Genomic DNA, 15142 nt, shown 5'->3' on the forward strand with positions numbered 1-15142 from the left:
AACAAGGAATACAAGGAATACAATTTGCTATTAACAATTAAATTACTTCAAACAACAAAGGATGGTTCGATCAACAAAAGGCGATAATTTTTCGCGAGAACGAACAAGTACAAACAAAAGCGTAACTTTTATACGGAGACCGGAAAAACGATGCAAAAATTTAAATTCAAAGGTGACGAATGACAGCTCATAGATAAAAACCATTTCGTAAACTATACTAACTGTCATAGATAATATAATAGTTTAGTGTTGCTACATTTGGTTCATAACAACCCTTCATTCCGACATATATGAGTTTTATCGGGAAAGTATAAATAAAAAAAACATAATAAGCTTAAAATTTTACGTTTACTTTCTTTACAAATAATATTCAGTCTGTTGTCATTCAAGATATTCTTACACAGAAATTAAGTAAAATACATTTAACGAACAGTCCATGAATGTCATAAAACACGCTGATATTTAAATATTGCATAGTACAAACATATCAAACAATTTTTAGATGGCGGAAAAAAAACTTTTACAAAATTCTTCAAACAAAAAATACCATATATGAAAAATAACAAATGCATTTGGCGATTATATTAAATTTGTTACAAAGTTTTGTTCACAAATAATAGTAACTCTATTACTTATAAAATTCCATTTTTTCACTTTTTGTTTGTAATTCAATAAATAAGAAAAATGAGCATCATTACCTAATAATTATCATAACAGGAAAAAAACTATTACCATAATGAACTAACTAGTTCTAATAAAAGAATCATTACGTTATGTTATTAAAAGATTGTCACACACATTTTCATATATAATTTCGCAAGTTAGGATTTCACAAGAGTCCTAATAAGGGTATCTTGTTCTACAGATTGCTTAAAATTTACTCTCGCAAATGACTTACTGATAGGCTATCACAATCTCAATCAGCCGAAAGTAAAACAGGCACTCAGAACCTGTTTCACGTCGACAACCTGTGCAATGCATTGCGTATGTATTGTGAATTTTTAAGTTCCACATACTCTATCAACTGCTCGGTGTAATATTAATAAAAATTTAAAATGGAAGTGGTACTTCAATAAAATGACGCGGATGAAGCAAATTGTATTTATACAAAATGTAACTGCAAACATTGCATCGCACGTTTTTAAACCGCAATGACGAAACGAAAATACGAGTCGGTCACTGTAAATAAATCCAATCACACAACCGTAGAGAGATTATTTGATTTGTTTGAAGGCTTGTTTTACCGTTCGTTGATAAGGTTTGACACATACGGAACTGATACGCCGCGTTGGCGCAACGGTTACAGCCATGGATTGTATCAGTTGCGCTGGCGGTTGCGGGTTCGATCCCCGCACATGAAAAACATTTTTATTGGCCATACAGGTGTTTGCCGTGGTCTGGGTGTTTGTGCAGTCCTTGTGGGTCTCCCCACCGTGCCTCGGAGAGCACGTTAAGCCGTCGGTCCCGGTTGTTATCATGTACACCTGATAGCGATCGTTACTCATAGTAGGGAATATATCCGCCAACCCGCATTGGAGCAGCGTGGTAGATTAACATCTGATTCTTCTCCTACATGGGGAAAGAGGCCTATGCCCAGCTGTGGGATTTTACAGGCTGAAGCATAAATAGAAATATCTTACAAGCGGTCTTTGACGGTAAAAAAGAAAAACATAATTATCATAAAATTCTATCCTTTACATAGAGTTATACTTCAGATAATTTTGTCAATCAACCGGTGAAACAGGTCCTAATTAAACGTAATAATAGTAAATTTACTAAACCAAAATAAATAGAAAAAAAAAACGAATTATTTAAATCTCAATTCTGTTTATGTTATTACAAAGTATAATTTAAGTACGACGCCAAAAGTCAAATATTAAACGTATATCACTCTTTAATCAATCCACACTTTTATCTTTATTTTTTAATATTTTGCGTGATTTTAATAGAAAGTATCACGTTTTGGCAATTTTAGAAAATTGCACAATATTTACAACATGATGATGATGACTGAATGATGAACTGATGAACAATTTTTTAAGGTTTATTTCTACTATTAACTTCTTCGTGGCAAAGAAAAATGTTGTTATATACATATCTATTATAAACGTTTTATGAAGTTATATATATATATATAACTTCATAAAATATATATATATATTAAAATATATATATATATAATAAATGTGTACAAAAATGTATCATATTATTTTTTTGGATTGATTTCTCTCTCAATAAATATATATTTTAATACAAAAAAAATATTTAACATTTGAACGAATAAAAATATTCATTTTAATATGACAAATTTATGATGAGAAGGTACCTGTTATTTTAAAAAATAAACAATTATGTATAACTTAAGTAATGTTAAGCTAATGCGTCGAGAATTCCCAAAGTTCTATTTTTATGTAAATCTAAAAATTAATCATTACTTTAATGGGAATGCAGCTTATGAGTGTAATCAGATCTTTACATTAAATAAGCGTTTATACATAATAAAACTATGTTCAAAAATGGCTTATGACATTTTATTTGAAAGAATCAAAATTAATTTTAATAGTTTCAAATTTCAAAACCGATCCGTTATTTACACATAAATGAACGCAGCCTTTTACAATAGTTATTACGCGTCAAATATTTTACTCGTAAAAAAGCAGAGCTAGTTTATTATATTATAGATACATGCTAAAATAGTTTTGATGATTTTTAAAAAACATTAGTAAAGCTAAAATTCAAGCCACTTTTGAACTTTATAATAAGATTCATACAGTTCAGTTCCTAAATCGAAACTCAAATCGAAGACAACTTACATAACCTTACATTAAATAGTCTTTAAAAACTAGTAAAATCAAATAAATGCCAAACCACCGAATCCACACATCTCACATCAAACATACACTAAAGAAGCAATAAATATATTTTTTTGTACTCTCGAGAGTTCACGCACTTCACGCGGTAGATATCACAATTGAATTTCGAAAATTCCATAAAATTGCCATATTGGTAAATCCAGCACGATTATTATAAATTTAAAAAAAAAAAACAAATTTAATTTAAATCCCAGTATTACTGTATTATTTTTCTAATCGTACTACACCAAAATGGTAGAATTTTCATGGAACGGCAACTACATAATGTTGCTATTTTAAGCCTTGTGACCTACAGTAAAATATGCAGTCCAGTTTTAATTGAGCTTGTATCACACATACTGCCTCGCAGCGGGGCCATTTTTCCTCGGATGCGGCAATGTATCGTCACTACTGGTAGTGTTGCCACAGTTGTTGTTGTGGAGAAACGACATTTCTACACCGCCATCACCACCCTTAGAAAAAAAAATTATAATCCATAAATCCTAAACTCGTAATTCTAAAGATTATAATGACCGTAACATTTTTCTTTTTATATTTAAATTTTCGTTTATATTCGCTAATCATGAGTTATAAAACTAATTGCTTTTTAATACCTCATTTAGTGACAAAGATGGTTTTCGATTTATAAAAAAATACGCTGGAACACAATCGACACAACAAACTAAAATATATAAAAACACAAAGCGTGTGAAAACGTAAAAATTTATAACGTTAATAAAACTTAAATATTTAGACTGTCACAAAAAAACAAGAGCATTCCTACCTAAGGAACAAATGACCGTGTATGTGGTGCCAAAAAACAATTATAGTTCTTAAACAAATGTAGCATATAAAGATATATAAAAATACTGTATGCCCAGCCATATCGATAAAATCTGGGTAATAAAAATTACTTTCTAAAATATTTCTAAGTGTACTATCAAGTAAGATACCTCTCCGTGCATAGGGTTAGCTGTAATGGTGATGGGCACTTTGGCCGGCAGGTAGCCGTTCGCGCCGCCCTCCGGCGAGGCCTTCTCCTCTGGAAATAAAGTGTTTCTTTTAGTCCAAGTCAAAGAAATATCAATAGAATATATTAAAACAAAGTAATTATTATATTTTAAGCCACGAAGAATACTTCATGAAGAATATTATTTATAAATGTAAAAAAGCTATCGAAAAATTGTGTAAAATTACAGAAAATTTAAGGCATTACAAATTATGATGACATGACCATAACTATGAAATGTAGAAATTAAAAAAATAAGTACATTTTATAGTAATAAATAAATAAATAAATAAAAGTAATATTTAAAAAGGCTAGATAATAATTTAAAAGTTTTCGATTTCTAAACGTTTTTTGTATATTTTGTATGAAGTTCGATGATAAATGAATCTAGGCCTTTTGAAATCTAATCAGTACGCTGCCCTACGGATGTACTGAAGTACAAAACGTTTCAGTAAAGAGAGAGTTTCCCACTGTAATCACAGAATGATTACACAAGAGATTTATCAACTTAGGTTCCGACTGGTAATGAACGTAAGTCATATCGACGAGTACAGACCGTACTGGTTATCTTTCCTATTTTGAGAGAAACACCTGACTTCTTCTGACAGGTGATTAATCAGATAACTGTTTCACCTATTTTAATAAATTTTGTAGCTATTTACTTAAATAATACTGGGAATAAAAGTGTATGTTAATTTAAAAAATACATTACGCTAGTGTTTCATAATAGAATCATAACTAACTTATTAATGAAATTCCGCATTTCATTTTTATTATAAAATGGGACGGAAAAGTCTCTTCTAGTTTCAAATAGCTCGAAGCATTGAATGCTGTAGCGACTACTAAACAAAAGAAGTTAAGACAGAGAGGTCAAAAGCTATAAGAGCGATACTTTCGCCTATAAACTGTCGACCTCATTACCCGCAACTTGACACTTTATGTCATCTATTTTCGTTAACTTCACGACAAAAATGACTACGAGATTTAGCGTCTATTGTTTTCTTTTTAGAATATAATTGGGCTTTATTCTGCTAAATACAATAAAAAGTGAAATTGAACTTGTTAAATTTTGGGAAATATTATATATTTTTTACATAAACCAGTTTTAAAACATCACTAAGCGCGATGATATAATATGATAAAAAATTTTTTTATATATTTTTAAGTATCTGTATATTTAATTAAATATGTCAAGCACGTAATACTATTTTCCAAAAATAATAAATAAAAAAGAAAAAATAAAAACAGTAAGTAATGCATAAGATAGTAAAGTTATTAATACAGTAGGTACAATTTCAGAACACAGAGTTACGAAACGAACACAGTAATACAACGCCGAAATAATAATTCGAATAAAATGTCTAGCAGTATGTGAGCGAGGCAATTTTTTCGTAGTGCAAAATGAAAACATGCTCGTAACACTTAAACGTGCACAAAACACGTCCGTTACGCCTCCAATCGTACGTTTATCGATACACATTCGTTCTTCCGGACGTTTATTACTCCCTGTATCGGTCGTTCATTTATTCATTCATTCCTCGCTTTACCGGTTATGAAATTCCAATATGGGCGAAGATTAATAATTGACGCAAAAGGTATAGGCGTACTAAAGTGATATACAGGATTTAAACGGCAGAGTTATGGATGGGATAAAGCAGATACACACGAAATCCAATTCAAACGCTAATAAAGTTACGATGAATGGATGCGTGGCATTTATCTGGCTTTCCCTTTTGCAAATTCGATACAAAAACATTTGCACATTTCCGGCGAATTGTACACCTACACCTACATGGGTCAACATAGATAAAATTTATTCAATTAAAAAAGAAGAGAAAGAAAAGAAAGAAGGAGGTTACTCAATTCGACCGTATATCTTAATATATATAAATCTCGTGTCACAATGTTTGTCCTCAATGGACTCCTAAACTACTTAACCGCTTTTAGTCAAATTTGCACACCGTGTGCAGTTTGATCCAACTTAAAAGATAGGCTATATTTTATTTTGATATATTATGTTATTATTATATTTCAGAAAAAAATAAGATGATACGAAGTTCGCCAGGTCAGCTAGTATATATATATGTTAGGGGATAACTTCGTCGTTTATAAACCGATTTAGATCATTCTTTTTTTGTTGGAAAGGAGATATTCCCAGTGTAATCATGATAAGGAAACCATGGTCTGATGATGGGATCCCAGAGAAATCGAGGGAAGCCCTCGAAAATCCGCATAACTTTTTACTGGATGTACCGATTCTGATGATTTTCAATTTAATCGAAAGTCGATGTTTATCATGTGGTCACATTTCAATTCCATCGAGATCTAATTACAACTTTTGGACTAATTTTTGATAATACGTATTTACTTGACTATTTTTTCGTCTACCTACGTTGTATTACTTGTCGATGTAATTGAAGTCGGTTTTTCGTTTGCCAGCAAACGCAATTATTTTATAATAGTATTTTTTTGTTTCTTTCCGATTCTTCTCAGCAGAATCTATATTCCGAACTATAATTAATTAGTTACAAAATATTGTATACCTTATTAAATTACGATTCAAAAATGCGTTCGTAGCCTACTTGAATATTTTTTTTTTTTTAATAATAAATAAATATCTACACAATACACACACGGTCGTCTGTTCCTAAAGTAAGCAACTTAATCCTTGTGTTATAGGTAACAGCCGACTGGTATATGGCGACATATTTTTTTTTTCGATAAACATACTTATAAATAATACATATATATATATATATATATATATATATATATATATATATATACATCCTGCTAATAATTAGGCGTCCCACATGGGCCGAAATGCATCTAAACTGGCGTCCACCTCCTTTAGACGTCCGCATATCGGACGCCACTTTTTTAATCGATGTCCCATTAGTCCTCTTGGCTCTAGCTACCTGTACAACAAAAATCGCCGGAAGCCAAAAAATCGTTGAGACATTTGCATTTGTATAACTAAAACTTCCGCGAAATTCCGCACCAACGGTGCAGCGCTAGTCTAGCGCGTATATCGACAGAGCGTATACTCTGCTAAAACTCTTCCGATACAACCGATTATTTGACGTCCTATTGCGACGTTGCCAAACTGACTGTATTTGAAGGTTTTGAAATATTCAATTAAGTCAAAACAAATCATTTAAAAACAGTTGCTACGCACGTGTCGCTGCTTATTTGACGCTCGGTTGCAAAATACTGCTTAAGTAGTAAAATAAAATAAAAGTACACTTAAAAGGAAAAAGTGAGGCTTTAACGAATTTACGAATTGAATTTACATATTAAACGGAAAAGTGACACTATTTTGTCATAAAAATAAAAATATTTCTATAAGTTAACTAGCTGACCCGGCAAACGTTGCCTTGCCGCTAAACGCTATTTTAAAATAGGGGTTGGTGGTAGAAGGGTGAAAACATAGGATTGTATGTATTTTTCAACGCCAAATCATAATAAAATAATAAATAAAATAATTTATCTAAAAATTAAAAATTAAATTTAGGGGTGGACTACCCTTAACATTTAGGGGGATGAAAAATAGATGTTGTTCGATTCTCATACCTACCCAATATGCACAAAAAATTTCATGAGAATCGGTCAAGCCGTTTCGGAGGAGTTTAACTACAAACACCGCGACACGAGAATTTTATATATTAGATATACATTATCTATACTTTTTTGCATGAATATGAAAGCCAGGCTGGGTAGCAGTCTTTGAATCTGAAAAAACAAAGGTTCTGTTACATTTAATACATTTTTGCAATGATTTTTTATTTGGTTACTGAGCGCCCCTACTGAAAATTTGTGTTTTTTGTTTAGTGACGGTTTGGTCATGGACGTCGAATATGTAGTGGTTCGAATAGTAGGTATACAGATTTACGACGTCCGTATATAAGGTAAGGGCTACGCAATACGTAACACATATACGGACGTTAGTTTGACGCATACTGTTATTAAGGATACGAAGTTTTTTTGCAGCTGTTCTGGCTTTTGACCCAATCCAGGCTACACGCAATGCCGTCAAAAAACTTTGGGACACTTTTAGTTTAAAAAAATTAATGAAAGTTTTAGAATTGCTCTCGGTCTCCGGTTGGGAGCTCCACTGTGCTTTGAACACAGATCTCCGTGCGGAAAAGAGGTCGATTCTTTCGGACTACACGGCCTTTCCTGTAACAAGAGTTCAGGTAGGTTTTCCCGCCACGGTTCCCTAAACGATACCATAAAAAAGCTCTTGCCACCATCGACGTTCCTGCTCTTATCGAGCCTACTGGAATTAGTCGCAATGATGGCAAGAGACCTGATGGATTGACGTTGGTTCCCTGGGAAAGGGGACGGGCGCTTTTGTGGGACGCAACCTGCGTTGACACACTTGCTCCTTCTCATGTCAGGGAAACAGCCTTAAAAGCGGGAGCCACAGCGGAAAAAGCTGAAACGACTAAACGGCACAAGTATTCGTCATTAATTTCAAATTACATCTTTGTGCCATTTGCAGTCGAAACACTTGGACCTTGGAGTAGCAGTGCTAAATTTTTTTTAAATGAGATAACTCTTCGCCTTATTGCCTCCACTGGTGACAAGAGGGCTGGTGCATTTTTTTTGCCCAGAGAATCGGCATAGCGATTCAACGAGAAAATGCTGTCAGCATTCTTGACACGATTCCACGCGGACATGATTTATACCAAAACTATCTGTAAATATTTAGTTCTTAAGTTGTGAATTGTAAATATGTATAATGTTTAATAAACTATTGTTATCCACTTAAAAAAAATTAGAAACCTACTTAAAAGATATACTTTATATTTTATAAGTAAATATTGTTTGACGACATTTAAATTTGCCAGACGACGACTTAGGTAAATCATTCTAGTGAAATAGAGTTAAGTAGTTAGACTATTTAGTCTGTATAAAAATATTTTAGCCGTGAGACATTTTTATATTGAAAATGATAATAATATGTTGTTTGTAAAAGCAGGCAGCACAACTATTTGTGGCTATAAAACTTAATTAACCTATAAGATTCGTCAGCGAAGAAGAAAAAATAATATCCTCGTATTCTTGGATGCCCAGTTACCCATGTTCTAAAATTACTTGAAATCCGTTTAGCTGTTTTGGCGTGATGAAGACACAACGACACATACAAACATATAAAAAAAATGTTCGATTCAGTAACCTGTATTCATAGACCGTATCACTTTTTTTAAATATCTTCAATGTACAGAAAGAATCCATGGCAGGATAAGGGAACATTATTTATTATTATTCTTTGACGGTTCGCAGGAAAGTGGACATAACCTGCGAACTGTCAAAGAATACTTATAACAAATGGACATAACGATAAATAATTATTTATTATATTATTATTCTGATGATGTGCTACGTCGTCAATAATTAAAATGTTAAAAGCCTAAATAAAATATATGTTGCAACTCAGAGAGCTATTATAAGATGAAAAATTGGAGGTGTTCCTATGACCGTTACATGTTAAAATTTCAACGAGCGTAATAGAATTATTTCTTAAGTTAACGATAGATGATCACACCTACTAGAAAACTGGCAACGTCGCATTTCAGCTTACTTCTCACTCATTTCATCATTACTTATATAGGACGCTAAATAATCGGTGCATTAAGTGAGGCTATATGGATATATGGAGGAAGCAATAACATAAGTATCATGAAAGGGGTTCATAAATGGTTGGGCACAACTGTAAGCAGAATATTTTCAAAAAAGAAATTTAAAGAAATTGATATAACCCACGGAATTTAAAATGAAAAAAATAAGCAACATTCGCAGAAAAAACATATAAAATGTAAGCATAACTGAGGGACGTCGTAATAACGCAGTTTGTGCTTGACGCCAAAAATGTATCTGGATGTATATATATATATATATATATATATATAAATATTTATATTACACCCAGACTCGGGGTGGGAATCGAACCCACAACCCTCGGAGCAGAAAGCAGGGTCACTACAAACTGCGCCAACGGGCTAGTCAATCAGAGTCATTAGTCATTTTAGATTTAACATCTCTGTTAAGCTTAATTTTCAAATTTTATAGCTACCTAAATTAAAGTAATATTCACTCGTACACAACAAACAAGTTTCTCGAAACCGAGGACAGAGGCGAACATTAGCGAACTGCACTCTACCGCTCTAATTTCCCCTGAAACAACGAACGAACGGCTCTGGAAGGCACTTCGCTCTATAATCACAGTTCTTATCCTAAACAAACAATCAAACCCGTTGCTTTAGTAAACAAGAGTCCCTAGGAACTTATATTTTTATTAGCATTTACAATCTGGTACTGAAAATGTTTTTGTGCAAATAGGCAACCCGAATACGTAAAAGTTTTGTGTTAAACTCGACGCGACATGACGGCAGCGGAATGTTTATTTTTAGCCGCACACGTGGAAACTGAGCTCCCAAGTGTAGTTGTGGCGGACGACTGTGCCAGAAGTGTTCCTGCGAAGTACCCAATTAGACTGGCGTTTGTCGCGACGCGATAACAATATGTTTAATTTCAAATATTTAACGTAATTTTGTGTCTGGCCAGGACAATGTAAAGAGTGAATATAATCGTTTACATGTACCTCGTTAGTATATACTTGTCAGTAAAATACGTGTAGCCTTTGGCACGACTCGCAACTTTATTTAAATAACATGATTTAGTGTGGAATAATATGTCGTATTATATCTAATTTGTATATTTTAATAAAAAATTTACATTTCTTAAAAGAACTAACTAAGCCGACTGGTGGCGGGATAACCATCCAACTGCTGGCTTTTAAATAAACAGGCCGAAGACGGGCAGCAGCGTCTTCGGTGCGACAAAGCCAGTACTGCGGTCACCAACCCGCTTTCCCAGCGTGGTGACTATGGGCAAAACACATGAGTTCACGTTATTTTTGGCGTAAACTTGTGGAGGCCTATGTCCAGCAGTGGACTGTATAGGCTGTAATGATGAAAAGAACTAAATCTATCTGTAAACGTGCCACTGCAGGGCAAAGACTTCTAGTAAACAATTGATATTGGCCTATAACAAATAATTTTGCAATCCGCATTTTAACTTTTACGTAATTTTCTAAATTCAATATTTTTTTTAATCGATTGATATGTTTAGGTACAACAGCGTAACTGCTCATGTCAGCGTAATGTTTCCTTTTATAACTAGTGACAACTAGTAATAAAACAAGTCTTTCAAATTGGTTAAGACGCTAGTGACTATTAACATCGTCGGAACTGCAAAATCGCATTTTTTTGTTTATTTCATAAAACGTTCCCAAATAACCAAGTCTATCATCAGCTGAAGAGAATTTTTTTATTTTATGTATATATTATTTAGTTGTGGTACTTCTGACAAATCAGTACCTATTAGTCTTAACCCGTTAAAAATGTAACAAGTGACTTTTCTCATATTTACACATTAAATACCGGCTAGTAATAATATGAAACATAAATAGCCTGACACACCATTACTTTAAAATTTCATGATCCTGCTTAAAATAAGTAAAAAGATACACGCAATTTACACTTTGAATCGCTCTTCTGTAAAGTTGCTGTTTTTCACATCCGACGTTTTTAATAGTCATGGGCGAAAAATCTTTTCGTTCTCACTTTGCGTCATGTTCATGAATACAATGCAAAAGTAAAACTATTATTGCACTTTTCAGAACAAGAATAATAACATTGCACGCTGCTTCTATATGATACGCGAAAGTTTTATACTCTTACATAGCATCGAACTTCTTATTTATATTCTTATCTTTCTTCTTCTTATATTATATTATTCATGCCTCTAATAACACCAAATCGTGTTCCCACAGTATGTTACTTGCAAGCGTACCACCTACTACTGTTTCACCAATTTACAATAATTCGTATTACTACGTGCCGCCATTAAGTGCTGGTGAACTAGTGTAATTACAGGAACAAGGGACAACAATTTAGATTCTATAGTCGGCAGCACATTAGCAATGTAATGAACGGCTAATGTTTCTTACAGTAGCATTGAATTCATGAACGAAAAGTTACTACGACTGATATTTAAAAGGTGACAATTAGTCATGTGTCTTCTTAGTTTATAACAAAACTTCCATTCAAATAGTACCAGTATATACCTATGTTAACAAAAAATGACAATAATTACACATAAATAGCATATGCTACGTCGTGGGTTCAGGTTGTTATCATGTAAACCTGATAGCGATCGTTACTCATAGTAGGGATATATCCGCCAACGCGCATTGGAGCAGCGTGGTGGATTAAGCTCTGATCCTTCTCCTACATAGAGAAAGAGGCCAATGTCCAGTAGTGGGATATTACAGGCTGAAGCGTGCAAGCTATCAAAGTTTTTTCATAGTCCATTGCGATCTAACGAATCCGATCTATGTCGACACGGATGTAGTTACAGGTATGTAGTTAGTTGTGACAGCACTAATAAGAATGCAGAGCGTTAAAAGTTTAGCTGGGGTTTAGGAATCCTAAACCAACCATATTAAACAAAGTTCAGAACCATTCACCAGTTTCGAAGCAGTGCTATATTACAGGCTGAAATTTGTTTAATTTAGTCAATTTTTCGAATATATGTACAGTGCATAAATATATGTACTAAAAGAGTGAATCAGTGACAAAAAAAATGAGTGTGCTTTAGACCACACGACTTAAGTAAAACTATCTTCACTAACTTATATCCTCCTGTCAACTTCCATTCGCGTCGCCCGATCACACCTTTCGTAAGGCTCTCGTCACGCATTCACTAGCCCACTGCCCAAGTCAAGCGTAAGGAAGTAAAGGTGGGTACGTACTAGGAGCGGGTCCCCTGGCGCGCCGGCACAGCAGCAGCGTGGCGGCGAGCAGCAGCAACAGCGCGGCCGCGCCCGCCGCGCCTAAAGTAGTAAAGGTCGGTACGTACTAGGAGCGGGTCCCCTGGCGCGCCGGCACAGCAGCAGCGTGGCGGCGAGCAGCAGCAACAGCGCGGCCGCGCCCGCCGCGCCTAAAGTAGTAAAGGTCGGTACGTACTAGGAGCGGGTCCCCTGGCGCGCCGGCACAGCAGCAGCGTGGCGGCGAGCAGCAGCAACAGCGCGACCGCGCCCGCCGCGCCTAAAGTAGTAAAGGTCGGTACGTACTAGGAGCGGGTCGCCTGGCGCGCCGGCACAGCAGCAGCGTGGCGGCGAGCAGCAGCAACAGCGCGGCCGCGCCCGCCGCGCCTAAAGTAGTAAAGGTCGGTACGTACTAGGAGCGGGTCGCCTGGCGCGCCGGCACAGCAGCAGCGTGGCGGCGAGCAGCAGCAACAGCGCGGCCGCGCCCGCCGCGCCTAAAGTAGTAAAGGTCGGTACGTACTAGGAGCGGGTCGCCTGGCGCGCCGGCACAGCAGCAGCGTGGCGGCGAGCAGCAGCAACAGCGCGGCCGCGCCCGCCGCGCCTAAAGTAGTAAAGGTCGGTACGTACTAGGAGCGGGTCGCCTGGCGCGCCGGCACAGCAGCAGCGTGGCGCCGAGCAGCAGCAACAGCGCGGCCGCGCCCGCCGCGCCTAAAGTAGTAAAGGTCGGTACGTACTAGGAGCGGGTCGCCTGGCGCGCCGGCGCAGCAGCAGCGTGGCGGCGAGCAGCAGCAACAGCGCGGCCGCGCCCGCCGCGCCTAAAGTAGTAAAGGTCGGTACGTACTAGGAGCGGGTCGCCTGGCGCGCCGGCACAGCAGCAGCGTGGCGCCGAGCAGCAGCAACAGCGCGGCCGCGCCCGCCGCGCCTAAAGTAGTAAAGGTCGGTACGTACTAGGAGCGGGTCGCCTGGCGCGCCGGCACAGCAGCAGCGTGGCGGCGAGCAGCAGCAACAGCGCGGCCGCGCCCGCCGCGCCTAAAGTAGTAAAGGTCGGTACGTACTAGGAGCGGGTCGCCTGGCGCGCCGGCACAGCAGCAGCGTGGCGGCGAGCAGCAGCAACAGCGCGGCCGCGCCCGCCGCGCCTAAAGTAGTAAAGGTCGGTACGTACTAGGAGCGGGTCGCCTGGCGCGCCGGCACAGCAGCAGCGTGGCAGCGAGCAGCAGCAAGAGCGCGGCCGCGCCCGCCGCGCCGCCCGCCGTCACGAGCGCGGGCGGGCCGCGCGTCTCCGCCGGCGCCTCCGTGCTGCTCGCACTCGCGCCGCCCGCCGCGCCCGCTACCCGTTGCGTCTTCGCCATCTGCTCATAAGAAGACTTTTTAATAATTGTGTTTGCAGGCAAACGAAGAAAAACCGCCTTCAATTATATCGACAAGTAGTAATATACAACGTATACAATACAACGTAGGTAGACAAAAAATTTTTTCGAGTAAATACGCATTATCAAAGATTAATCCAAAAGTTTTAATCAGATCTCGATGAAATTTAAATGTGACCACATGATAAACATCGGCTTTCGATTAAATTAAAAATCATCAAAATCGGTACACCTCGTAAAAAGTTATGCGGCTTTTCGAGAGTTTCCCTCGATTTCCCATCATCGGGCCCTGGTTTCCTTATCATGGTACCAAACTAGGGATATCTCCTTTCTAACGAAACAAGAATTATCAAAATCTTTAAAATTTTCCTTTTTTTGAAGTCTCTAGACGACTAAAAGACTTGATATCTATATATGTAAATAAGGAGTTCGATAAATATAACAATACTACTTAAGACCCGCAGCTTTGCACGCATTAATTTGAAGAAAAATAGCCTATATCCTTCCTCGATAAATAGGCTATCCAATAAAAAGGAATTTTTCAATTCGATACAGTAATTCCTGAGATTGACCTGATGAAACAATGAAACAAACCTTTCAGCTACAGTATTAGTACAGATAAATAGACAATTTTATTTCAGAAGAAATGCTGTTTCTCAAATTTTATATTTTTAGAATATAATACAAGTATACTTTATTGTACACTAAAAGCGGACATTATTACATCGAAAGAAAAAATGTACATATGAAGGAAAAGCTCAAACATGTACAAAAGGCAGTCTAATCGCTAAAAGAGCGATCCCTTCCAGATAACCTCAAAAATAAAAAGAACATGGCTAAAAATAAGACGGTATGGAGGCAGGTTGAAATTACAGAACACTGTGTAAGACTGTGTGTACAAGTGACACTTGCTATTCATATTATGTACTACGTATACATGACAACTAAATGCACTATAAAATGTCACTGAGCGTCAATTATTTCACACGATTTCACTTTCTATATTTTTTCATACCACCAGCCTTATATCGTTTCTTAATTAGTGAACTAGTAAACTCCGATAAATTCCAATAATGAA

General features: G+C 36.8%; 1 protein-coding gene across 1 annotated transcript in view; it reads right to left on the bottom strand.

Annotated features, from left to right (window-relative positions):
* Nucleotides 1-3055: 3055 nt before the first annotated feature.
* The window catches only part of LOC123661215 (interference hedgehog-like), a 34168-nt gene continuing 22081 nt past the window's right edge, over nucleotides 3056-15142 (bottom strand). The window contains 3 exon segments of the mRNA XM_045596201.1: nucleotides 3056-3325; nucleotides 3806-3894; nucleotides 13860-14024. Of these exon segments, the coding sequence (XP_045452157.1) occupies nucleotides 3203-3325; nucleotides 3806-3894; nucleotides 13860-14024 (377 nt within the window). The 3' untranslated portion in view covers nucleotides 3056-3202.

Source organism: Melitaea cinxia, chromosome 16, assembly GCF_905220565.1.
Source record: "Melitaea cinxia chromosome 16, ilMelCinx1.1, whole genome shotgun sequence".
Lineage (NCBI taxonomy): Eukaryota > Metazoa > Arthropoda > Insecta > Lepidoptera > Nymphalidae > Melitaea > Melitaea cinxia.